This window comes from Anolis sagrei, chromosome 1 (assembly GCF_037176765.1).
Source record: "Anolis sagrei isolate rAnoSag1 chromosome 1, rAnoSag1.mat, whole genome shotgun sequence".
NCBI lineage: Eukaryota > Metazoa > Chordata > Lepidosauria > Squamata > Dactyloidae > Anolis > Anolis sagrei.
In genome coordinates, this window is record NC_090021.1 from 82,553,937 (window position 1) to 82,579,636 (window position 25,700).

General features: G+C 40.1%; 2 protein-coding genes across 8 annotated transcripts in view; one reads left to right on the top strand and one right to left on the bottom strand.

The window, feature by feature from the left end:
* AKAP7 (A-kinase anchoring protein 7) overlaps positions 1 to 25,700 on the bottom strand; it is a 118,184-nt gene that overhangs the window by 55,035 nt on the left and 37,449 nt on the right. For all 6 annotated transcript variants that reach the window (XR_009629914.2, XM_060753369.2, XM_060753371.2 and 3 more), the window contains exon 6: positions 11,192 to 11,304. Coding sequence is in view for 5 of the 6 variants with exons in the window: in XM_060753369.2 (XP_060609352.2) it covers positions 11,192 to 11,304 (113 nt within the window). In the remaining variant the exon portion in view is untranslated. The remainder of the gene's footprint in view (positions 1 to 11,191; positions 11,305 to 25,700) is intronic.
* On the top strand, positions 7,494 to 10,010 carry MSH5 (mutS homolog 5). 2 transcript variants are annotated; one of them, XM_060755065.2, is made up of 2 exons: positions 7,494 to 9,678; positions 9,769 to 10,010. In XM_060755065.2, the coding sequence occupies exons 1-2, from the start codon at positions 7,512 to 7,514 to the stop codon at positions 9,954 to 9,956; spliced, it is 2,355 nt and encodes a 784-aa protein (XP_060611048.2). In that variant the 5' UTR covers positions 7,494 to 7,511; the 3' UTR covers positions 9,957 to 10,010. The 2 variants fall into 2 exon arrangements, with proteins under 2 accessions (XP_060611048.2, XP_060611047.2); XM_060755064.2 differs by having other exon boundaries at positions 7,494 to 10,010.

Below are 25,700 nucleotides of genomic sequence, written 5' to 3' on the forward strand. Positions count from 1 at the left end.
CATTCCTCCAAGTATCTTGTCCACATCCTCGGGCTTCACAAACTGAAAAGAATCCATCAAAATAGGACAAGCAGGCGCTCGTGTCACATCCACAGAGACTGCATTTAATGCGGCGTCCAGCCCAGAACGGATCAAAGCGACTTTGTCTGCAAAGAACCGAGCAAATGCTTCACAGCGCGTGGCCGAATTGTCAGGGCTCCCACCTGAGGTAGTGGGAGTCAAAAGACCTCTGACAATCCGAAACAGCTCCGCCGGACGGTTTTTTGCAGACGCAATAGTGGCTGCAAAGAAAGTTTTCTTTGCGGCTTTTATTGCCGCGGCATATGCCCTTAAAAAGGACACAAACCGTGCTCGATTTGGCTCGCTTGGGTCCGAGCGCCACACGCTCTCTAGTTCCCTCTTCCTTCGCTTCATCGCTGCCAACTCCTCAGTGAACCAAGGAGATGGTTTAGCTCGGTTACTTGAGAGGGGACGTTCCGGAGCGATCATGTCAATTGCCCTGGCCATCTCCCCATTCCAGAGAGCGACCAAGGCCTCGACATGGTCACCTGCTGAGGTGGCGGGAAAGTCCCCAAGAGCCGTCAGGAATCCATTCGGATCCATAAGCCTCCTGGGGCGGACCATCTTAATGGGTCCTCCACCTTTGCGGAGGTTAGGGGGCGCAGTGAGTCTAAATCTGATCAGGAAGTGGTCAGTCCACGGCAACGGAGAGATGGACAACTCCTCCACACCGCCACCTTGCTCCCATCCCTGGCAGAAAACCAAGTCCAATGTATGTCCAGCACAGTGGGTGGGGCCAGTTATTCGTTGGGACAGCCCCATGGTTGCCATGGCGGACATGAAGTCCTGAGCCGCTCCTGTGAGGGTCGCCTCGGCATGGATGTTGAAGTCCCCCAGCACAAGAAGCCGTTGGGACTCCAACGCCAGGCTCGAGACCACCCCCGCTAGCTCAGGTAGGGAGACTGTAGTGCAGCGAGGTGGACGGTACACTAACAGAATCCCTATTCTGTCCCGGTCACCCACCCTCAGGTGGACGCATTCAAAATTTGTGGTCTGCGGGATGGGGCTCCTGGTCAGATGGATGGAATCTCTATAGACCACTGCGACCCCGCCTCCCCGTCCTCCGGATCTCGGTTGGTGCTGTACGGAGAAACCTGGAGGGCAAAGCTGGGTCAGATTTACACCTCCAGCTTCATCCAACCAGGTCTCCGTAATGCACGCCAGATCTGCCCGCTCCTCCAGGATTAGGTCCTGAATCCAGGTCGTTTTTCCGTTGACAGATCTGGCGTTCAGCAGCACCACCTTCAATCCCGAGGGCCCGCTTCAAAGCAGATAAACAGAAAACCTGTCAGATCCTGGGATACAGAGCCTATCTGGAAGGGCCCTGAGTTACACAGCAGTCCTAAGGACAGGGAGTAAAAGTGTTTTGTCTTATGTCATAACAACATGTAGATTCTCCACAATATTTACCACACACAATTTTCATTTATTTTTTCACGCTGTCCTTTAGCCAGCAAATTATCTGTGGGATTTGTGTGTGTGTGTGCATGTGTGTATACGCCTTCAAGCTGCCTCTTGACTTGTTGCAACCCCTACGAATTTCATAAGGGTTTTTCTTTTACAAGAAATTGAGGTGGTATCGCCAATACCTTCTTCAGACAAATAGACACATAGGCCCCTTCTACACTGTCATATAATCCAGATGATCAAATCAGATAATCCACATTATCCCAGATTATCTGGCAGTGCGGACTCATATAATCCATTTTAAAGTAGAAACCTTGAGATTAGATCCTGTCTGGAAAAACCCTCAGGCTCCTTCTATACTGCGATATATCCCATATTATCAAAACAGATAATCCACATTGGATTATATCAGTCTACACTGCCATATAATCTTGTTCAAAGCAGATAATCTGGATTTTATTTGACAGCAGAGAAGGGGCCTCAAAGCAGGTGCAACCAAAATTCTCCTATTCTCCACTTGCACATCCTTTTTTAAAAACTTTCCTCTGCTATTTGCTTCTCTATTTTAGATTGTGAACTCCTCATGGTAGGGTTCTGTTATATGTATTCTTTCTAAACCATTATGAACATCAATGGGACTCACGACAAAAACAAATATAGTCATCTCTCTACTTTCACAGGTTTCACACTCGTGGAATTTACACACTAAAGAAAGATCAACAATTATTTTATTTTGTTTGGACTGATTTGTTGAATTGCTTTGCTTCTTCTGTCTTTCTAGTTGCTACCTTATCTCTTTAAAATACAGCAACACTGGAGAGACATTTTTTTAAAAGCAAAGAAATAAAAGTTAAATTAGTGGGTTGCTGTGAGTTTTCCAGGCTGTATGGTCATGTTCCAGAAGCATTTTCTTCTATTTTGGAACAGTTTCTCCTTGTAGAGATGTGTACATTAAAGCTCAGAAAGCAAAGCTGCTGTTGCTTGATGCTTGTTTATTACTGTTATGCTGTTTTGTGTCTTTTTAATTTGTAAATTGCTGTTGTTTTGCTTTTAATTGTATGTTGCCTGGGCTTGGCCCCATGTAAGCCACCCCGAGTCCCCCTGGGGAGATGAAGGCGGGGTAGAAATATAAAGTTCTTCATCTTCAAAGATGTCACTGTATTGTCAAAGGCTTTCATGGCCGAAATCACTGGGTTGCTATGAATTTTCTGGGCATTTGGCCATGTTCCAGAAGCATTCTCTCCTACGGCCATACAGCCCAGAAAACTCACAACAACCCAGTGAATCCAGTTATTAAAGCCTTTGAAAACACAGAGTTAAACTAGTTTAATGGTAAGTAGTACATACTTTATAGTTCAGTCAAAATCACGAAATTCCTAAGTAAACACAACTGTAGTAATCATATACTTGTTTTGAGAGAAGTTCTGGACCAAATAAAGCTCTCAGAACATGGGGCCCTTCCACACAGCCCTATATCCCAGAATAATAAGGCAGAAAACCCCACATTATCTGGGTGTGGACTCAAATAACCCAGTTCAAAGCAGATATTGTGGGATTGATATTCTGGGATATAGGGGCAGTGTGGAAGGGCCCATGGATGGACAAGGAAGTCCCATTTTGGGTAGTTGTAGGTTTTTCGGGCTATATGGCCATGTTCTAGAAGCATTCTCTCCTGATGTTTGGCCTGCATCTATGGCAAGCATCCTCAGAGGTTGTGAGGTCCCATTTTGCTCGGTTTTCTCTCATTCTTAAACCATGCCTGACATCTAGTGCTCAATCCCACGAACTACATGTCTCAAGACCAATCTGTTGCATGTAACCCTTTCCCTGAAAATGAGAACCTTGAAAGAATTCATTTGCAATATTAACCCCTGAGTTTCAAAACAACTATCCCTAGTTCAAAGCTGTGTTGTTTTTTTCAACTCAAGGGTAATAATATCCAGGGACAGCCTAGTTCAGGCATAGGTGAGCCTGGGGCCTTCAGGTGTTTTGGACTCCAACTCCCACCATTCCTAACAGCCTCAGGCCTTTTCCTTTTCACCCTCAGCCGCTTAAGTGGCTGAGGGTGAAAAGGAAAGGGCCTGAGGCTGTTAGGAATGGTGGGAGTTGGAGTCCAAAACACCTGAAGGCCCCAAACTCCCCCATGCCTGGTTAGACCATATTAAAAGTAGATTTGTGTCACTGTGTAAATGTGTCCTCAGTTCGCTTGACCCTTCAGCAATGGCGTCTGTGGGGCCTAGCATGAGTGAAACGCTTTCCAGTCTTCATCTTGTTCGCTAACAATCCCTCCCCCCCCCCCCTTCAGTTCCTTTCCCCCCTCTTTCTCTTTGGCAACAGGAGAAGATGAAATAATTTAACACAGAGCCTCGGAAACCCTTGTTCTCCACTTATGTGGGAAATGAAGCTGAAAGAGAAAGACTATGATTTGTGATCTCCCAGGAAGGAGAAGGCAAAACTGTTTGTGAAGAGACCCTACGATTGTCACAGTGCGGGTGGGAATGGAAAGGGATGTGGTTGTGAAGGGATTTTGCAAGTCTCGTCTTATTTATAATGGCAGAGAGGACAAAATTCCCCACCAAGAAATAGGTTGACAGGTTAAAAAGAAAGATGTGAAATCTGGGGGTTACTAAAACCTGCATTTGTGTGTGGCTTCTCTCATGTCCCTGTATGAGAAGCTGGATCTGACAGATGGGAGCTCACTCCCCAGATTAAATAGCAAACAGTATCAATATATTTACAGCGACACCAAGAAATGAGGAAAACTGACTACAGATTTCAGTTAAACAAAAAGCATTTAATGTTTCTATCTCTTGTTAGTTAATTCTCTGCCTCCTTGCAGACAGGACAAAAATAAAATAAGACTGTGACCCCTTCCGCATAGCTGAATAAAATCCCACATTATCTGCTTTGAACTGGAAGATATGGCAGTGTGGATTCAGATATTCCAGTTCAAAGCAGATATTGTGGGTCATTCTGCCTGGATATTCTGGGTTATATGGCTGTGCCGAAAGGCCCTGAGAGGGTTTAACAAGAAAACATGTGGAAAAATATTAAATTTCTCTCAGAAAGGTACATTTTTCTCTATTTCGGAAATATTCTGTCCTTTAAGCCTACAAATGTGGGAGGCTGACTGTGTGTGTATTGTCATTTCGTATTTTTAGTTTTTTGTCACATTTCTCATGCACATGGACTCACAGTTGTATATATTAGGAGCCCCCAGTGGCGCAATGGGTTAAACCTTTCTGCTGGCAGGACTGCTGACCAAAAGGTAAGTGGTTTGAATCTGGGGAGTGGGGTGAGCTCCCATCTGTCAGATCCAGCTTCTCATACAGGGACATGAGAGAAGCCACTCACAGGATGGTAAAACATCCGGGCGACCCTTGGGCAATGTCTTTACAGACAGCCAATTTTCTCACACCAGAAGTGACTTGCAGTTTCTCAAGTCACTCCTGCCATGAAAAAAAAGATTACATATTTCATACATATTATGTATGTGTGTGTGTATGAAAAGAAGGGGAGAAAGTCCATATATTTATGGGAAAACGAAGTACAATCTATATATATATATAAATGCTCTGTGCATAATGAGTACCTTAAAAACAAAAGAACCAATGAAGGAAATCACACCAAATTTGGCAACAAAACATCTCACAACACAAGGAGTGACCATCACTCAAAAATTATGATTTTGTCATTTGGGAGTTGTAGTTGCTGGGATTTATAGTTCATCTATAATCAAAGAGCATTCTGAACTCCACCAATGATGGAATTGAACCAAACTTGGCACACAGGACTCCCATGACCAACTGAAAACACTAGAAGAGTTTGGTGGGCATTGGCCTTGAGTTTGGGCGTTGTAGTTCACCTACATCCAGAGAGCACTGTGGACTCAAACAATGATGGATCTGGACCAAACTTGGCATGAATACTTAATATACCCAAATATGAGCACAGATGGAGTTTGGGGGAAATAGACCTTGACATTTGCGAGTTGTAGTTACTGGGATTTATAGTTCACCTACAATCAGAGCATTCTGAACCCCACCAATGACAGAATTGGGGCAAATTTCCCACACAGAACACCCATGACCAACAGAAAATACTTAAGGCCATCCGGTCCACCTCCCTTTTACAAGGGCAAGAAAACGTAATCAAAGCCCTCCTGACAAAGAGCCATCCAGTCATAGATATAGATAGATGATAGATAGATAGATAGATAGATAGATAGACAGACAGACAGACAGACAGACAGACAGACAGATAGATAGATAGATAGATAGAGATATAGTATCCTAGATTTGAAAGGGACCCTTAAAGAAGGACAATGATAACTTGCATGTTCCAGGGTGGGCAAACCAGCCAATCTCCATATCAACACTGACAAAGAAACAGCAAGAAATATTGTTTACCCAGAAGCATAAAGAAATTACATATATTAGAAACCAACACTTTCTCATAACTTCATTTTCTAGATCAACAGGCTGGGCCACAGCAATGCGTGGCAGGGGACAGCTAGTTAGACTCCTACGATATTGTGAATAATGAGTGGAGAGGCCTGGCCTACAGCTGTGATGGCGAACATAACAGATTTAACAGTGCTAAAAGAAAAATCTGAATTATATAAAAGTGCTGATCTTTAAGGAACAATAGACGATTGCAAGAATATAACAGTGTTGGTACAACGCCACCTGTATAATTTATTACACTATACTGTTCTTGTATAAATTGCAACCATTGTGAACTGCATCTTAGAGGAAATATATAAGGAAGACTTGAGAGATATAGTGCAATTACTGGAAAGCACAGTATAGGTGAAGGATGGATTAATCACTATGAATATAAAGAAATATAAAAGTTACCATCTGACCTCCATAAATTTTACAACCAAGAACAGATGTTATTCAATCAGATCAATTACCCACCTACACCTCCAAGTTAAAACAAGAGATAATATGTACCCTTTTAATTTATTCTGGGCCTTCAAAGACTGTGCTTCTTCTTTTACTAGTAAGTAGGAAAATCAAGACAGGAATTATTACTGTGTGAATTCAATTAATACACACTTTTAAAAACATAAATAGTGAGGAATGGGAGTAGCCTTGGGACAATAGGCCTGGAGATAATTGTAATTCTTTTGTTTGTTTCTCTGCCAAGGTGCTGATAAAATTCTCCTTTTATAAAGCTGTTATCTGCACTTCAAAAGAAGTTGTTACTTCAGCGGGAACTTGCATCAGAGAGGTGATTTGTTTTCCTGGAACTATAACCGTGATTAAAAGGTATGCTTCCTTTTCTCATACCCACCCCAACTTCAACATAAGGCCTTCTCTACCAACGAGTGCTAATGCCTCATCATCTACAAATTCCATGTTTCTATACCACTGAGCCATGCCAGTTAAAGTGATGTCAAACTGCATTAATTCTCCAATGCAGATAGACCCTAAATCCCAGTAGAGGCCTTTTTGCAAAACAGAAAAACAACTGGAAGTCAGTTCCTAAAACAGCATAAAATAAATAATTGATAATAGAAAACATCTCAGTTTATCTTAGATCCTACTTTATAACAATATTTAGCATCTCTGTGCTCTCCTTAATTAATATGTATAATCAATGTTACAAAAATGGGCATCAATCTTATTATACAGTACTTCTGTTTTCTTATTAGACATGTCTAATCCAAGAAGTACATTTTGGAGTTTGTCTTATATCGTCAGGATCCTACTCCCATTTCTAATAGTTCATAGCTTTTCACAAAATATATAACAGATGCAATAATAATCTAATTTTGTGATTATAGTACTGTACAATGGGCATTACAAGTAAATCAGAAATCTGATCTTGTGGTAAAAGTACAATTGGTCAGAGTGAGAGAGTCATTCATAGAAGAATGTAAAAGTCAAGTAAGAAACAGTGATTTAATGACTTTGGAGAGAAGGAATACCAAACATGAGGAGGGGAAAGATTACATGAAAAAAAACCGAACCACTAACAAAAATACTCTTCTTTTTACACAGCCCAGCATCCTCTAGAATTTTGTGTTTTGAAAGATGAGTACTACTACTTTTGCCACTCAGTGCCAACCTAAACCACTGCCTATTACTGAACAAGAAGATGAACAAGAGCAGTCTGAGATCTACCTGTGCGTACTGTGGTATGGAGGAGAACTGGGGATTGCTTATTATGATTCTGGAGATTGCTCCATCTACTTCATGGCTGAGTCACCTGACAATAAAGACCTCAAGCTGCTTCAGAAAGTGGTTGATGAAGTACTTCCAACATACATATTAAGTAGTGCTAAGCAAGATAATAGTATAGCCAATTTTTTGACCAATATAAAAACTGTTACAGAAGACAAGCAAAGGGAAAGAAAGCCAGAGGTTGTCCTCTATCCAAATATGGATTTTGGCTTAGAAGTAAGCAAGCAAAGGATCCTGTCTAGGCAATTCCCTTTTGTCCCCTCTCATATGACAGCCACTGAGAAAATTCTCTATTTATCTTCTGTTATTCCTTTTGAGAGCCCACTTGTGGTAAGAGCAATGGGTGGACTGCTAAAGTTCCTTGACAGGAAACGGCCTGGAGTGGAATTGGAAGACAGTCATATTGCTGTCCCCATACTGGCCTTTAAAAAGTTTGTATTGACAGATATTGTAAATGTGGATCAAGACACTTACTGTGTGTTGCAGATATTTAAAAGTGAAATACATCCTTCTGTGTATAAACAAGTCAGTGGGAAAAAAGAAGGGCTCAGTTTATATGGAATTCTGAACCACTGTAGATGCAGGTGGGGAGAAAAGCTAATGAGATTGTGGTTCATGAGGCCCACACGCAACCTGACAGAGCTGAACAAACGCCTGGATGTTATCCAGTTCTTCTTGTTAGCTCGGAACCATGAAATAGTTTTGACCCTACAGGAATGTCTCAAAAATATTAAAAATGTACCTCTTATTCTTAGGAGGATGGCTCTTTCTAACACAAAGGTCAGTGACTGGCAGGCACTATATAAAACGGTGTACAGTGCTGTGTGTCTCAGAGATACATGCCGATCTCTGCCCAGCACCATTGAGCTCTTCCAGACTATTTCGCAGGTCTTCACTGATGACTTACATTACATTGCAAGTCTAATCAGCAAAGTGGTAGATTTTGAAAGCAGCACTGCAGAAAACCATTTCACTGTCAGGCCAAATGTTGATGCTATTATTGACGAAAAGAAACGGAAGTTGATGGGGCTTTCAGATTTCCTTACAGATGTGGCCCGGAAAGAACTAGAGGACTTGGATAACAGGATTCCATCCTGTAGTGTTATTTATATTCCCTTAATAGGGTTTTTACTCTCTATCCCACGCCTGCCCACCATGGTGGATAAGAATGACTTTGAGATTGACGGTCTGGATTTCATGTTCTTGTCAGAAGAAAAGCTACACTACCGCAGTGCCAGGACAAAAGAACTGGATGGGTTGCTTGGCGACCTTCATTGTGAAATAAGAGATCAGGAAACACTGATCATGTACCAGCTCCAAACTAAGATTCTGGAAAAATCTGCAGTTCTAAATGATGTGATTGAATACACAGCACACTTGGATGTGCTCTTGTCACTGGCAGTAATGGCTCGGGAGAATGGATATGTCCGACCCCACTTCTCTCACTCTCACATGATCCGTATTAAAGATGGAAGGCACCCCCTGATGGAGCTATGTGCAAAGACATTTGTGCCCAACTCAGTGGAGAGCTGTGAAACTACTGGGCGAATCAAGATCCTCACTGGGCCCAATTCATCAGGAAAGAGCATATATCTAAAGCAGGTGGGACTTATTACATTTATGGCTCTGATTGGCAGTTATGTCCCTGCTGCTGAGGCTGAAATAGGTGCAGTAGATGGAATCTATACAAGGATCCACAGCCGGGAATCAGTATCTCTTGGTCTGTCTACTTTCATGATAGATCTGAACCAAGTAGCCAAAGCAGTGAACAATGCCACTGAAAGGTCTTTGGTGTTAATTGATGAATTTGGCAAAGGCACAAACACTATGGATGGCCTCTCTCTCTTGGCTGCAGTGTTGAGGTATTGGATTAAACAAGCAACCAACTGCCCACATATTTTTGTTGCTACTAATTTCCACAGTTTAGTGCAGCTGAAGCTCTTGCCTGATACTCCTCTTGTCCAATATCTCACAATGGACACCCACCAAGATGGAGATGAGCTTGTGTTTTTTTATCAGATCAAAGAAGGAGTGTCCACTGTCAGCCATGCAGCCAATATTGCGGCTTTGGCTGGCATGCCACCTAAAGTGATTGCTCGAGGAATAGAAGTGTCAGAATTGCTCCGCAATGGAAAGCCCATCCAGCGCCCTGACCACTCCTCAAAAGAGAAACAGTTGCAAAACTGCAAGTCTCTAGTAGACAAATTTCTCTCCCTAGATCTTGATGACCCTCATCTGGATTTAAAGGAGTTTATGAATAAAGAGGTGCTACCATCCTCAGCCTCTATACTTTAACAGTATGGTGTGTCCTGTTGCAGTGTAATAGGAAAGAGTTTGGACCTAGTTGGTTATGGCATTTGTCTTTATTCATGTGAATCCTCCTTTAAGGTTCTTCCAGTTATTTAACCTTAAAAGTATTTAAATGTTCAGATGTTTTGTTTGTTGAAAATACTTCTTAATTCCTGAAGGAATCCATACATCTGAAGCTGTGGTTCAGACACAAACATGGTAAGCTGTTTTAAAAATAAGTCTGGAAAGAGTTTTTGGGTCACAGCACCCCTGCCTACTTTATTTTACATCTCAGAAATTAGTAACTTCCTGATACTTAGCAACATTTAATTACATTTGTCTGGTAAACCATAAATATAAAGCAATATCAAGTCTGCAAACTAAGAGATTCCTTCCAGCAATACTCATTATGTTTTGTGTTTCATTGAATTTGTTGTTAATGTTTCTTGTCATGGTCAATGTCACACACAATTTAGACTGAGCCTTGCAATACAAATAAACTCATATGTGATTTTATTACAGTGACAGTGTGGTTTCATACATTTTCTGCTGTACTCGTGGTAGAAGTGAAATAACAGGTATCCTCTAACACTGAAATATGTATTCCTTTACCCTTTAATTTCCTTATACAAAAGAAACAGTACAATTTAAAACAGGCATGGGGAAATTTGACCCTCCAAGTGTTTTGGACTTCAACTCCCACAATTCCTAACAGCTGGTAAGGTGGCTGTGATTTCTGGGAATTGAAGTTAAATAAATGGTATATTGGATCCACAGATTTCCGAATGCCCATGCCTCAAAGTTTGCACCAGAGAATTGAAAGATACTTCAATACTTCAACTGAACAGCATGGGAAGCACATAAATGATTGCAGGAAAAGGAGAGGTATGTGAAAAAAGCTTCCCCTTTGACTCAAAATTCTTCTAATAGAAGACCATATGAACAATGAAACTTTGGGAATAATAATTTCATAAATGTATTTCAGATATGTAATACCACTCCAGTTGGATTAGATTTCAACTGGGGTTATGATTCCATAATTTCCCAGATAGCAAGTTAAGAATTTCTGAGCAAATTGTGTTTCTTTCCTAGTGCACAAACTGAATCATCGTCACTTTAGCAACTTCAACTGCCATGCTACATAATAATAATTAAATAATTTAAACCTCCACAGAGATTTTTTTTTTTTTTTTTTGGTCACAGCCCTCCATATCTCCTGGAGTATATGAAAGTGATTGTACCTGTTTTCTTAGCTTTGGGGATTTTGACAGTTTCATGAAGGTCAAGTGAGGCTTAAAAGCTTTATCATCTCCTATGATGATACCCTTCTCTTGAAAGAGGTTCTTCACAATCTCTAGATGGGAACAAATGAAAAGAAATTAAGACGCTAAATATTAAATATGGGTAAAAGTTTGTCAAAATAAGAGGGATTCTTGTTCCATGTACTGTATAAGATAATGAGTATCAATCAGAAAGAGAGAAATGTGAACATCACTTCAAGTTAATCCATATAATTTTACACTTGGAAGAAAGATGACATATGATTCACATCCAAACTATTTTACAAGATGAGTTAATCTGTCCTGCTATTTAGTAAGAGTAGTAATCCTATACACCTAACATTGTTTTTAAAAAACACAGGTTGCTTCCGATGGAATGGAATTCAATGGAATATGCTGCTTCAAAGTGTGGTGGAGTGTCTTTCTCTGGAGGTTTTTAAGCAGACCGGATGGCCACTTGTCAGGGGTGCTCTGATTGTGTGTTCCTGCATGACAAGGGGTTAGATTGTATGATCCTTGGGGCCTCTTTCAACTTTACAATTATATTACCCTGTCATCTTGCAGCTATGACACCTAATAGCAAAGCCTGACAACCTAAAACTGCTTAAGGCAGGCATCCTCAAACTGCAACCCTCCAGCTGTTTGGGCCTCCAACTCCCAGAAGCCCTAGCCAACTTGCTCAATGGTCCAGAATTCTGGAAGATGGAGGCCCAAATAGCTGGAGGGCTGCAGTTTGAGGATACTTGGCTTAAGGTGTGTTTATTTTGTCTCAACTAATGCATCAGTGCAACAATCCAGGTGTTCCCGACAACAGTGTGCCACATACTGGGAAATTACACACTGGCAGGATCAGTTAGCATGGGGATTTTTATAGCATTATATTTTATCTTATATCATGTATTCATGTTTTTCAAAAACATTTCTAGTTAAAGCTGTAAGAAATGAAGTACAGTTGGCCCCTCATATTCATGGATACTGCATCCACGGAATCCAGCATCCTCATCTTGAAAATATTTCTAAAACACTTTTTCCCAAAAGCATACTTATATTTTGCCATGTTATAGAAGGGACACTATTTTAAAACCCACTGTATGTAATTAATGGATTTTGGCATCATTGGGGGGCGGGGGCGGGGGTGGGGGGTGGGGAGGCTGGAGCCAAACTCCAAAAGGCAGCAAAGGCTTATGGTATAACTAAAAATAGGAAGGAAACAAAAGGGCACTGTGTCCAGTTCTGGGCACCACAGTTCAAAAGAGATATTGACAAACTGGAAGATGTCCAGAGGAGAGCAACTAAAATGATCAAAGGCCTGAAGACCATGTCCTATGAGGAGCATCGTAAAGAACTGGGTATGTTTAGTCTGTAGAAGATATGGTTGAGAGGAGACATGATAGCCATGTATAAATATGTGAAAGGGTGTCACAAGGATAAGGGAGCAGACTTGATTTCTGCTGCCCTTGAAACTAGACCTAAGAGTAATGGGTCAAAATTATAGGAAAGGAGATTCCACCTGAACATTAGGAAGAATTTCCTGACCATACGAGTTGTTCAACAGTGGAACTCTGCCTCGGAGTGTGGTGGAACTTCTTCCTTGGAAGCTTTTAAACAGATGCTGGATATCCATATATCAGGATACTTTGTGCTTTTCCTGTATGGCAGGGGGTTGAACCAGATGGGCCATGTGGTGACTTTCCAGCTCTATTATTCTACGATTCTGTGATTTGTTCAAAACTAACTTTTATCACTGGGTTTATAAAACGTGCCAAGAATGCTTGTGCTGTCGCACGCTGGGCCTGTGCATTAGACTGTACACAGGACATAAATTCTTTGTGCCCAACGGGACGCCGGGGCTGCCTCAGAATAAAGGCCCTTAGATTCCCCCAAACAGAGTCTTTAGAATGCTTAAAGTAAGTCCAACAAAGTTCTTTTATTAAGGAACAAACAGGTATTGTAGAGCTTTAAAGTATCAGTTCTCTCAAACTTGTCCGCAAGAAACAGGCACTATCTTCTTAACTATAATTAACTGATGGGGAAATCCTAGCTTCTAATCTGGGCAGTCTGTACTTGCCTCTGTTGACGTGGAGCCCCTGCACCCGGTACCAACTGCGTCTGGCTTCCGCGAGTGACCCTTGCCTCAACAGAGCTTTGTAGACCTCCAGGGAAAAAGAAGGAGTTCAGGTTGCTGTGATGGCCGGCTGGAGTCCCTCAGCCAAGCTGTGGCTGTATGTCTCCTGGCCAAGCTGTAGGGCTGTATAACCCCGGCCAAGCTGTAAAAGACGAAGCTTTTCTACAGGAGCCACTTCGTTCTGTGTCCTGTGCGAAAGGCTTCTCTGTGAGAACTGGCTCCTGTTCCCTCCAAAACTCAAAAAGGGGCGGGACCAGGGAACCTAACTATAACTGGCAGGTGGCTTACCCTATAAATGCAAATTATAACAGGAAACCCCCTGCTGCAAAATCCCAAGCATGGGATTGCACACAAACATTTAAACACAGCAAATAAATCTGGAGCTCCTGGAACAGCTGTTCCAGAACAATGCTATTGCATGGAAATTCCATATTAGGTTTTCCTCTTAATTGCTATGATTTATTAGTATTTTTCATAGGTATATCTGATACCTATGTTTCCGATTTCATTTCCTTTCCCTGATAATACTGTCAAAATATGGGCCTTCTCGTTACTGCCACTAGACAGCTTATTGGCTTCAAAGTCTATTTCTATAATGTTTTTTCATTTTTCTTTTTTATATATATAATAATTTTATTAACTACATATTTTACATATTAAATAAAAATAATAATACACCCTTAAAAAAGGACTGAGATTAAGAATGGAATTGCTGGGTTGTTGTGTTTTTCGGGCTGTATGGCCTTGTTCTAGAAGAATTCTCTCCTGACATTTCGCCTTCATCTATGGCAGGCATCCTCAGAGGTTGTGGGGTCTGTTGGAAACTAGGAAAATTGGGTTTATACATCTGGAAAGTCCAGGATGGGACAGAGAACTCTTGTCTGTTGGAGCTAGGTTTGAATGTTTCAATTGACTACCTTGGTTAGCATTTGATGGCCTGACAGTCTTTTGGTGTGGCTTATTACTGCCTTGGGGAATCCTTTGTTGAGAGGTGATTAACTGTCCCCGATTGTTTCTTGTCTGGAGTTCTCCTGTGTTTGAAGGGGTTTTTTTTTGTTTTTGTTTTTTTGCATTTACTGTTATCATTTTAGAGTTTTTTTTAATACTGGTAGCCAGATTTTCTTTATTTTCATAGTTTCTTCCTTTCTGTTGAAATTGTCCACATGCTTGTGGATTTCAATGGCTTTAAAAGTCTGACTGAATAAGAAGGTTGCAGTCTGCCACCAGAAAGCCAAAGGGGAATGGGCTGTTCTGGCTTCCCTGGACAGGTCGTTCCAGAGTCGAGGAGCAGCCACCAAGAAAGAAGCCCACTCTCTCATTCCCTCTAACCAAGCTTGAGATGGAGATGGAACCGAGAGATGGGCCTTTCCTGAAGTACAAGCAATTTGCTTCGAAAGGTACAGGCATAACATATAGAAAAATGCAAGACATCATGTACCATTCTGACAGCTTCCCCCTCCCTCCTGACTGGCTAGAAAAGAAGCTGGACAGGATCCATGCTGGGATTGGCTAGAGGTTTCTTCTATGTCAGAAAGGTCTTGATCTTAAGCAATCAAGGACTTGGCTGTCAATACAGAAAGTTAATGTATGCACATTTCCTAAGCCCCCGCTTCCTGGGAGCAGCAAACTCTCAGACTCAGGTTACATGGGCAAACATCCTGAGCTTATCTAGCTGGTAAAGAAAAACATCTATCTTTACATAGACACAATGATTCCAATAGCTATCTGCCTTGGGAAATAGCTAGAGCAGGCATCCTCAAACTGTGGCTCTCCAACTCTTTGGCCCTTCAACTCCCAGAATTCCTGACAATTGAACAAGCTTGTTAGGGCTTCTGGGAGTTGAAGGCCCAAACAACTGGAAGGCCACAGTTGGAGGATGCCTGAGCTAGAGAAATTTTGTCAATGTCCCCATCCTCAAGGGATTGTGCAAACGGAATCACAGGAGGTGGCTGCCTTTGCTTACATTTTGATACATATAAGAAACATTTTATATACTTCATATAAGAAATGGATACAGTACACAGAAAGGATACAAGATACACAGAAATCATCAAGTTGATACCATTTATTAAAGGGTTTCATACAAGAGTTTAAGGGGTATAACTGCTGCTAGGTCTGTTCCCAGAAAAGATTTTTAATGAAAAAGAAAATCATATATTTATTTGTAGTCTCTGATTGTATTTGGTGGGGGGTACTGTAGCTCTACAACAATAGGATTCTCAGATGTCAATGCCTTGATCTCTCAGAGTGAAAGAAAGTCATCTCAAGGCAAAAGCGCTATCAAAAACGTTTTTTTAATTATTATTATTATTAAAAAACCCCAAACATTATGCTGCCGGCCTCCACTGCTGCATGCTGCTTCAGAATAGCTGCTGTATATCTTCCAAAAGGCCTGTCTACTTACTGGTCTCTTGTACTCTTCCCTATTTAAAGTGTGTCAAAGTGCAACCAGGAGCAGGACTTAAAGACATGAGTGTTCACAATAAAAGAATAGGGAGAAAGTCTCTGGATGAATGGAGTGCTGCTTTCTGCCTTTTATTATTATTAACTCTCCCAGTTCTGTCTCTACTTTCCTCACTCACTGTACTTTCCTTCTTTGTCTGAGGTGGGTTGCACTACTGTTAAAAAAAACATGATGCAATTATTTCTTGTTCTGCTTCACTTAACATTTTTAACACTTGATTTCAGAAAGGAAAGGGACACCAACTGAGAGAAAGAAGTTGGTTATGTAAGTACAGAATTCCTAGACTGAAGTCTACGTAATCAGATGCATGGAGTAAAGTGCCTAGGAATACACTTTTATACGAGATATGAATAAGCATTTGATATATGTGAAGAGCAATACTTGTGGCTGTAGTGATTCACTTTTAACTATGGTCCTGGGGATGAAGGCAGGACAAAAAACATTGCCAAAAGCCATATTGAGTAAATAACCATATGAAAGGCAGAAGGAATTGTTGGAATGTAGTGTGATGTTCACTGGGAATCAGAAAAGTGATATGATAAACAGATCAAGGGAGCCCTCATGAGGCTGTGGTATTAACTACTGTTATAGTATGTGTAATGTGCCTGGAAACTATTATATCTGTTCAACACATTGCTGATATACAGTTTGTGGATATATTACAGTTCTGTTGTTTCCTTTTCCAGTCTTCCCTCCTAGTTTTTTGTTCGATAACTGCTGTTCTGAGGACTGAGGTGAAATTAACAGAATGGCTAAGTGTTCTGCAGCTGATTTTTGTGTATTCCCATTCCTAAAGCCTGAAATGTCTGAATGAGGATTCACAAAAACAGTTCTAAAACATTTTGATCTTTATTTTCCTAGCCCTCCATGCAACATTTTTTCTTTACCTATAGCCTTCTCAATTGTTCTTTTCTGTCCCTTTCTCACCTTCCTTCTATACCATTTCTTCCCACTGTATTCATCATCTTTCTTCACCTACCTTCCCTTTCTATATTTCTGTTCTTTCCTTTTTGCCCCACCAAAGTCTTAAAACCATGACTGAGATATATTTGTTTGTTAGCATTATAATACTGCAAGTACCATTAAAGCCAGTAGCCTCTGAATAAACATGCAAAGATGTGTGTGTGTTTCATTATCCGGGAGGACTCCAAAAGGGGGTCTAGACAGAGAAGGATCATTCATTTTATGAGGGAGGGGGAGTTGAAAAAGGAAAACAATTTTCACCTTTTTTGCTGGTTATTCCCCCTACCCTTTTATTGTTGTGTTGTGTGTTGAGGCCTCGGCCTGTGTAAGCCGCATCGAATCCTTCGGGAGATGCTAGCGGGGTACAAATAAAGTTTAATAATAATAATAATATCACAAACGATCGATGGTTGTTTTGATGATGACAACATGGGTGGGGGTATAACAGGAAAATACGGGGTAATAATTTAACTCCTTCTGTCTTCTTCAGTACAATAAGGTAATCCCCTGGCTTCAAAACAAGCACATTCTGAAAGCTAGGAAAAAATGAGACCACATCCTCTCTTGAGCCAGCAACTTTGTAGGACTCTTACTAATCATTGGGCTCGCTCCCAAACTAAAATGTACAGAGCAGTCATCCTAATGGTTACAAAATAATGTATATGGAGTACTCTAAATACTCTTTATAATTATATAAATGTTACTTGTTGTTAATTATGTTTGGTAGCTTGTTTACTGTTATAGATCCTGCTGGGCCAATGAGGTCAGCGCAGACAAATAATTTCCAAATGCATTTAGCCAAAATCAACACGAGTGATTTCTTCTAAAGGAAGCAGAAATATTGCCTGTTTGCATTTTTCTACATGAAAGATTTTTAAACTGGTGTTGTACAGTAATACACCATAATAGCTGGGTTAAGGCCTTTGCACATCATACATATCATGTGTGAAGATACTTGCCAGACATATCCAAATCAAAATCCAAGTTCTTTCTACACATTCAACACAGTTATACTGATCATGCGTACTGAAGTAAAAAGACTACTGCTAAAATACAGGGATAGCAATATTTTAAAATCAGGGGTCCTCAAACTATGGCCCAGGGGCCAGATATGGCCCTCCAAGGTCATTTACCCGGCCCTCACTGAGGGTCAACCTAAGTCTGAAACGACTTGAAAGCACACAACAACAATCCTATCTCATCAGCCAAAAGCAGGCCCACACTTCCCATTGAAATACTAATAAGTTTATATTCGTTAAAATTGTTCTTCATTTTAATTATTGTATTGTTTTTAAATGGTTTTTTAAAACTATAAATAAGATATGTGCAGTGTGCATAGGAATTTATTCATTTTTTTTAAAAAAAAATATATAATCTGGCCCTCCAACAGTTTGAGGGACTGTGACCTGGCCCTCTGTTTAAAAAGTTTGAGGACCCCAGTTTTAAATGTTCCATGTCATTGAGAGATACAGCAATCCAAAGAATTATAGTTCCTCTTTACCACATAGCACTATTTTACTTTCCTGTATTTTCAAGGCAGTTTAAACATAATACAGAATTCTAATTACTGTATTAATTTTGTATGTTCAACGTTTGCTCTCAAAATGACGTGATTTGCACATCCCAGCAAACCCCAGTATGATTTGTTGAAATCTAACAAGTCATGTGTAAACCTATTTCCATTAACAAGTCATGGGGTTTTAATCATTAGCAACCCGTTACAGCAAAGAGAAATGTATTCAAGTGGCAGGAAAAGGGATTCCACCTAAACAAGAACTTCCTGACAGTGAGAGCTGTTTGACAATGGAATATGTTGTCTCAGAAAGTGGTGGTCTCCTTCTCTTTAAACAAATGCTAAATGACACCTGTCAGGAGTGCTTTGATTGCATTTTCCGGTTTGGCGGGGGTTTGGACTGTGTGGACTTTGGGTCTTTTTCAATTCTGATTCAATTATTCTTAAGTTACTAACATTTCTTCCTCTGATATTTACACTTCCTTTCTCTGGGTCTATTCTTATTGTCTATATAGTATGTTCTGCATATACGTTCAATAAATATGGTGACAAAATGCATCCCTGTGTCCCTTTGGGGAGAGGTGGTGGGAAATAAATAAAGTTTAATAATAATAATTCCTGTCTGACCTTCCTACCTAATGAAAACCATTGTTTCTTCATATTCTATCATGATAATGGCCTCCTGTGTTACTGGCCTGAGCAAATAACTTTTGTGTATATAATGTAACCTTGTATACCTTTAGACTCTAGGTATAGTATAGAGTGTGAGATGCATGGCGTAAGAAAATAGTACACACATCTGTGAGAATGTGTGAGCATATTAGTAAAAAATTGGCTTCAAGTCAATGTGGAGAATAGGAAGATGCTTTGAAATGTCAAAAATGATAAGAACTGTGTGAGGAGAGGGGAAAAAGATGACCTATAATAACCTTTATCTGACATTCACTAGCAGCTAGTGAATCTCAAATTATTTTATCACATGGAACCTTATAAAATCTATGAAATCTTTTAACTTCTAAATTTTTATGTCCCATCCTCTTTCCTTCTACAACTAAAATACAAGGTTTCTTTAAAAAAATTAAGTATAAAGCAAAATATATTTATTTATTACATTTTGCATACATGCTTTGTAGGGGGAAAATAATGTTAACATTAACTTCAAACTATTGTGTTACCCACTTACAATACAGTTTTTTGATTATTGTTATCAGTCAATTGTGATGCATTTTTAATTTCATAACATGTGAGGTTTTTATACAAATGTTAATGTTTCTAGAACAAAAATCTACAAGCAACAATTGTTTCCGCCACCATTACACATAATCTTTTCACACAATCCCTGATAACCCAGTTTGAGAACCACTGTACTAGCTTATGCAAAGAATGAATCACTAGGGCAGACAACAGACTCCAGGTATATGGGACTTAAAATCATATATCAACCACTGAATATTTTTGTTTTATTTGAGGACTCACTAATTGAAGGGATGAATTTATTTATTTATTTATTTCGGTTGCTTCTACCCCGCCCTTCTCACCCCGGCAGGGATTCAGGGCGGCTTACAAAAGCGAGGCACAATTCGATGCCCGCATCACATACAGCAAAAGACAAATACATCATTTAACAACAACAATTCTATCAATAACAGCAATTACCATAAGACAATAATTATAAAAGGGAAAAACAACCATAAAACCAATAAAAGCAATAAAAATTCCATACAAACCTCCTTGACGGTCAGCATTTCACAATCTCATAGTTTAAATTCCCATTCCATAATTGTCAGTCCTTTTAGTCCTATTCATCTAGTTTCCATATCTAATTGTCAGGTTGCCCAAAGGCCTGGTCCCACAACCACGTCTTTACCTTCCTCCTGAAGGTGAGGAGGGATGTTGACGCCCTAATTTCCCCCGGGAGTGAGTTCCACAAGTGAGGGGCCACCACCGAGAAGGCCCTGTTCCTCGTCCCCACCAGCCTCACTTGTGATAGCGGTGGGGTCGAGAGCAGGGCCTCCCCGGATGATCTCAAGTCCCGGGGTGGGACGTAGAGGGTGGGATGATGAAGGAGAGAATAAAAGGATTTCAGACGGAAATTAGATGACAGCCAAGAGTTTGAGGGTTGGACTTGGATGTTGGGGCCAGTGGTTGAATCCCTGCTCAGCCATAATAATGCACATACTCTCAGCCTCAGAGGAAGGGAAAGGCAAACAAATCCTGCCCCCCTCCCCTGAAAAAACATGGCAAGTCCATTTTAAGATAGCCATAAGTCAGAAATGACTGGAAGGAAAACAATGGCAATTAGCATGTTTCTAAGCAGGTGGATGGCTAGTAACTGTCCAATATGCTGAGCCTGGCAAGGCTACTAATATGGATGGATTATATCTTATATCTCTACAGCTAACATAATAAATCTTTTACAGAATTTGAATTCTGAACTGAACACATATTCCTTTCGAACTGCATTTTTCTATAACTGCATATTTTGCCTGAGCACTCAGATGCAGAATCCGAATAAGACCTTCTACAGTTAATTTAGATTTTTTGAAAAATATGGACCACACATATATCACTCAATAAAGCTTTCAGGAAACTATAAAGAGTAATCCATACTTTCACTTAGCCACAAATAGCATGGTGAAAGGCTGCTGACATGAAGTCAAAGAAAGTGTATAGAACTTTTTGAATGCAGTACTTCTCTCTATCCTACTTAGTATATTTTAACATTAAATTTGGTAAGAACACCAGTGTTAACATTTTAGGTTAGTGTTTTTCAAAGGCATGGGCATTCAGACAGCTTTTCTGATCCCTCCCCACATTGCACCTTCCATTGACATAAAATGCACATGAAGCACAAGAATGATGCCTCACATAAGGTCTCTGATGTACAATTGTGTACACACTTGAAAATGTATCTCTGCAAGGGAACAGGGCTCTAATGGCATTTTGAATAATGTTCTTCTTTGCCTCCACTAGTTCTTATAACTTTGGCTCCTTACAAGGAAGCTACAAGTTCAACATTAATCAGCTGGAAACATGTTTTGTTCTCTTCCAAAGGGAAACAAAAGGATGCTCATAGTGCATTGAGAACTGGCAGAAATTCAAGGTTGCCTTTTTCCAAAGGGACTTCATTCTCTGAAGCTACAACTACAAATCTCATTAAAAGCTCAGAAGCTATGCAGTGGCCATCAGCAGCAGCAATCACTCGTGGCCTTCCAAGCATGGGATCTTGGTAGTGGGTTCCTAGGTGACTGTGGAGACCTATTCTTGACCCACATGTTCTCCCACAGTGAGGACACCAGTTTCCAGGTGGAAGGCAGTCCTGCTCAGGGTTGGCTTGATGTGCCTTCCTTTTGACATGTTTCTTCCTTTCGCCCTTCATTCGTGCCTCTTCGAATTCCACAGCACTGCTGGTAACAGCTGACCTCCAGTTAGAATGATCAGGGGCAAGAGCTTCCCAGTTCTCAGTGTCTATGCCACAATTTTTAAGGTTGGCTTTAAGCCCATCTTTAAATCTTTTCCCTGTCCACCAACCTTCTGTTTTCTGTTCTTCAGTTGGGAGTAGAGTAACTACTTTGAGATCGGGCATTTGGACAATGTGGCCAGTCCAGCTGAGTTGATGGTGGAGGATCATTGCTTCAATGCAGGTGGTATCTGCTTCTTCTAGCGCTGATGTTTATCTGCCTGTCTTCCCAAGAGATTTGCAGTGAATAAAACTTTATGTGATAGGCTAAGAATGGTGGACATGTGGCATACTCTCCCACACTTCATTCATGAAAACTGAGACATGTGCAAACAAGCAACATCAGACTGTAGTCAAGACAGCAAAAGGGATTAATGAGGAATGGTGTGCGCGCACTAGGGGTGGTTGCAGCCATTTACTTTTGGTTGCATCAACATGAGGGGCAAGATTTTCCCCTCACCTCTGTCCCCTGCTGACTGGAAATTACTTTTACCCTTTAAATCAATTAAATGAAACAGAAGAAAACTGAGGACAAAAGGGAGAGCTGGAAGGAGAGAGAAAGTGGGGTAGATGAAAAATTATGATGACAGAGAATTAATTGGGATTATTCCTGCCAGATCTGATCCATTTGAGAATATGGAACCTCCCAAAATTCAAGAGGCTAAAGAGGCACTGAAGTGTCCTGACTGTTGCCATTTTAAAGACACGCTAACTATATACCTTCCATGGAGTTACTACAACTAGTATTAACCTTTAATTTACGTGCTGCCAGACTCTTTAAGAGTTAGGCAAAAAAAATAATCACAAACCATTTCAGGAATTTTAATGTATCAGTACTTTTAATACTAAACAACCCTACATTTTTGCTATCATTTGAATCATAACCAAATCTAAAGAGTAATTTAAGAATATCAAGGCATGTATTTTATTATTTCCTTAATATATTCATTATGTTGGCTCTGTGCCACAAATGTACTACCAGTACAACTTTACTATTAACTTTAAATGTGGTATTCAAGTTGCTGTCCTACACTAAAATGCAAGCCCACATAAAGCATTTTCCAATGTGTTCCATTACAGTTATGAATATAATTAAACATTCCATATCTTGTGTCAAAACTCACTGAAGCATAAATGACAAACAATAGAATATAATAATATATATTTAATGTGAAAGCCTCTAAGGTCGTTTCTGTTTTATTAATATGAGGCATCAACTTGAAAGAAAAAGCATACTGCTTTACAAACAAATCCAAAAGAGAAACTTCCATTTGAAATATCATATATACTGATTTGGAAAACAAATAAATTACAAGTGTAGATATTATTTATGTTTGCTCACATATTGCTAGAATTTAAGTATGCCCATGAAACAAATATTCCAAGAAGAGAAAGAAAAAAATCCCTTCCTTGTTTTGGTTACACAGCCCAACTCCCCTAACCCTACCGCTCCCCCCCAAAAAACTTGGTGTCTTGGTTTTTAGGTCTGATCCTAGGATTATTTGGGGCAATGATTCAGAAAATTGCATTGGACAGATTGCATCGGTTTTAGTTTCTTAGATATGATTATCATGATTTTCTGTAGCCGAGCAGATAAAGACTGGTATATGTTCTGTACCTCAAAAACTAGAGCTGATAGGGCAAAAGTTGTGCCATTTGTGGAATCGGCAGGTCAAATATACCCAGGACCCTTCAACACAGCCCTATATCCCAGAATATCAAGGCAGAAAATCCCACAATATCTGCTTTGAACTGGGTTATCTGAGGCCACACTGCTGTGTATTCCAGTCCAAAGCAGATAATGTGGGATTTTCTGCCTTGATATTCTGGGATATAGGGCTGTGTGGAAGGGCCTCCAAAAATGTATCTAACTTTTGAGGCACCAAAATGTGTGTTGGCCAGTGTTATCCATCACATTTTAATTAACATTGGTTAGTTGGATAAAACAAAGCAGTATCAAACCATAGTAAGGTGAGTAAGGTGTCCTTGCTTATTAACTCCCCAACAAAAGCAGCAGATTTCATAAATCTCCCCCCCCCCCCCCCCCGGCCCGGCAAATGAAGAGGAGGAGGAAGGAAAAGCATTTTGCTTACGCTCAAAACAAAAAGAGTAGTTATCGTAACATCTAGTCCAGGGTGCTGAACTACATGGACCCTTAGTCTGGTTAAGCATTTCTTATGCCCCATTTGTAATGAAGTGTTCCCAGATCAAGTATTTACATTGAGTGAATCTATTTCCCTTAGGAAAGATTGATATAAAAGACTCTAGATTGGGAGCCTGCACATTTTTTCTTGTCCATAAAAATAATATAACAGGGTAAAACAGATTTGATTTCTATAATTAAACTTTTCCCTTCAATGATGTTTTAAATTTTTGTTCTTGTGAAATACAGGTTCCCCCAATGACCAGACACTATTTTTACAAGGAACCAACAGCTGAATTCTCAATCCAGAGTTACAAAATGCAGTCTAAAGATTACTGGACTGTGATGCTATTCTCCCGTATTAAAACCGCTAAGCAATGTTTGCTTTGGTAAAATTGACTGTTTTGGTCCAGAAAATGACACACTGAGCTATATGCTTTTAGGTAATTAGTGTTTACCCTAACAATGTGACTCCAAGAAAAAAAACTGTGCTGTTTTCATTGACAACACTCTTATCAGTCAAAGGCAACCAAATGAAAAGAATACCATATGATCTTGTCAGTTTTCACAGCAAACCTATCTGTACTGAAAAAAAGATCTCAAATGATGAACATCCTCAAATGGGACTTATTTTCTCTGCAGACTCTCCTCTCAACATTTTGATGTACTGTAATTACAATCAGCTGCTTTCAGAAGGTAAATTACCTGCTGTAAAAACTGCTGAATCAATCTATGCAGTGCAACAACCACCATAACATCGGTTGCTATAAATGCCAAGACCCTGCTTAGCTTGCCTCTGAACTTTCACTATGTATGATCTGGTTTAGTGATTTGCTGCCAGGATTTTTTTTTAAAGGCATCTCTGGAAAACCCAAATGCTGCTGATGCCAAACACAAGACCTGCCCTTAGGTCATTTTAAATCAGATTCAAGTCTATCAGCTGGCTGGTTTTAAGATCTCTAATTTCCTGGTTTTGCTTGTCATGTTATATTTTTCCTCCTCTAAAGAACTGTGGAGCGCTACTGAAAAAAAGCCAAAATGCATGTTAGACAAGAGAAGGAATAATATTTTTAGTATGCATATAATTCCCATAATTTACAATGGAAACAGATAAGAAATAAAATGTGGCTTCCATTCTCTCTCCAGTAATATCTCAAAAAGAGAACTATAGCATGATGTCATCATATTAATAAATTTGTCACTTTCAAGAGCATACAATGAATTGCAGTAGAAGGTCAGATTGCATAGTTTCTGAGAAAAATAAAAGAGGAATGGATGTTTAGATGGTATTTTTGAGGCAAATGTGCACTTGTATCATTTAGGTCTACACACAAATCACCAGTGTGGCATGAGTAGAAATTTTGGTGATCTAGAAACTATTGCATGTGGCACACAACTGGTTGTCAATGAGTAAATGTCTATAAATGTAACAAGAGAAAAGTAATAGCATATGCTCTCTGAACAAATTTTAATAAGAAACCCTAGGAGAGAGTTGTCTTAAGTTAGAGCTGATCTGAAGGCAAACAACAAGAAGCAAAGTACAGTGCCCCAATATGATCACATTAGGTTCTTGTGGGTTTTTTCGGGCTATAGGGCCATGTTCTAGAGGCATTTCTCCTGACGTTTCGCCTACATCTATGGCAAGCATCCAACAGACCTCACTACCTCTGAGGATGCTTGCCATAGATGCAGGCGAAACGTCAGGAGAAATGCTTCTAGAACATGGCCCTATAGCCTGAAAAAAACCCACAAGAACCTAGTGATTCCAGACATGAAAGCCTTCGACAATACAATGATCACAG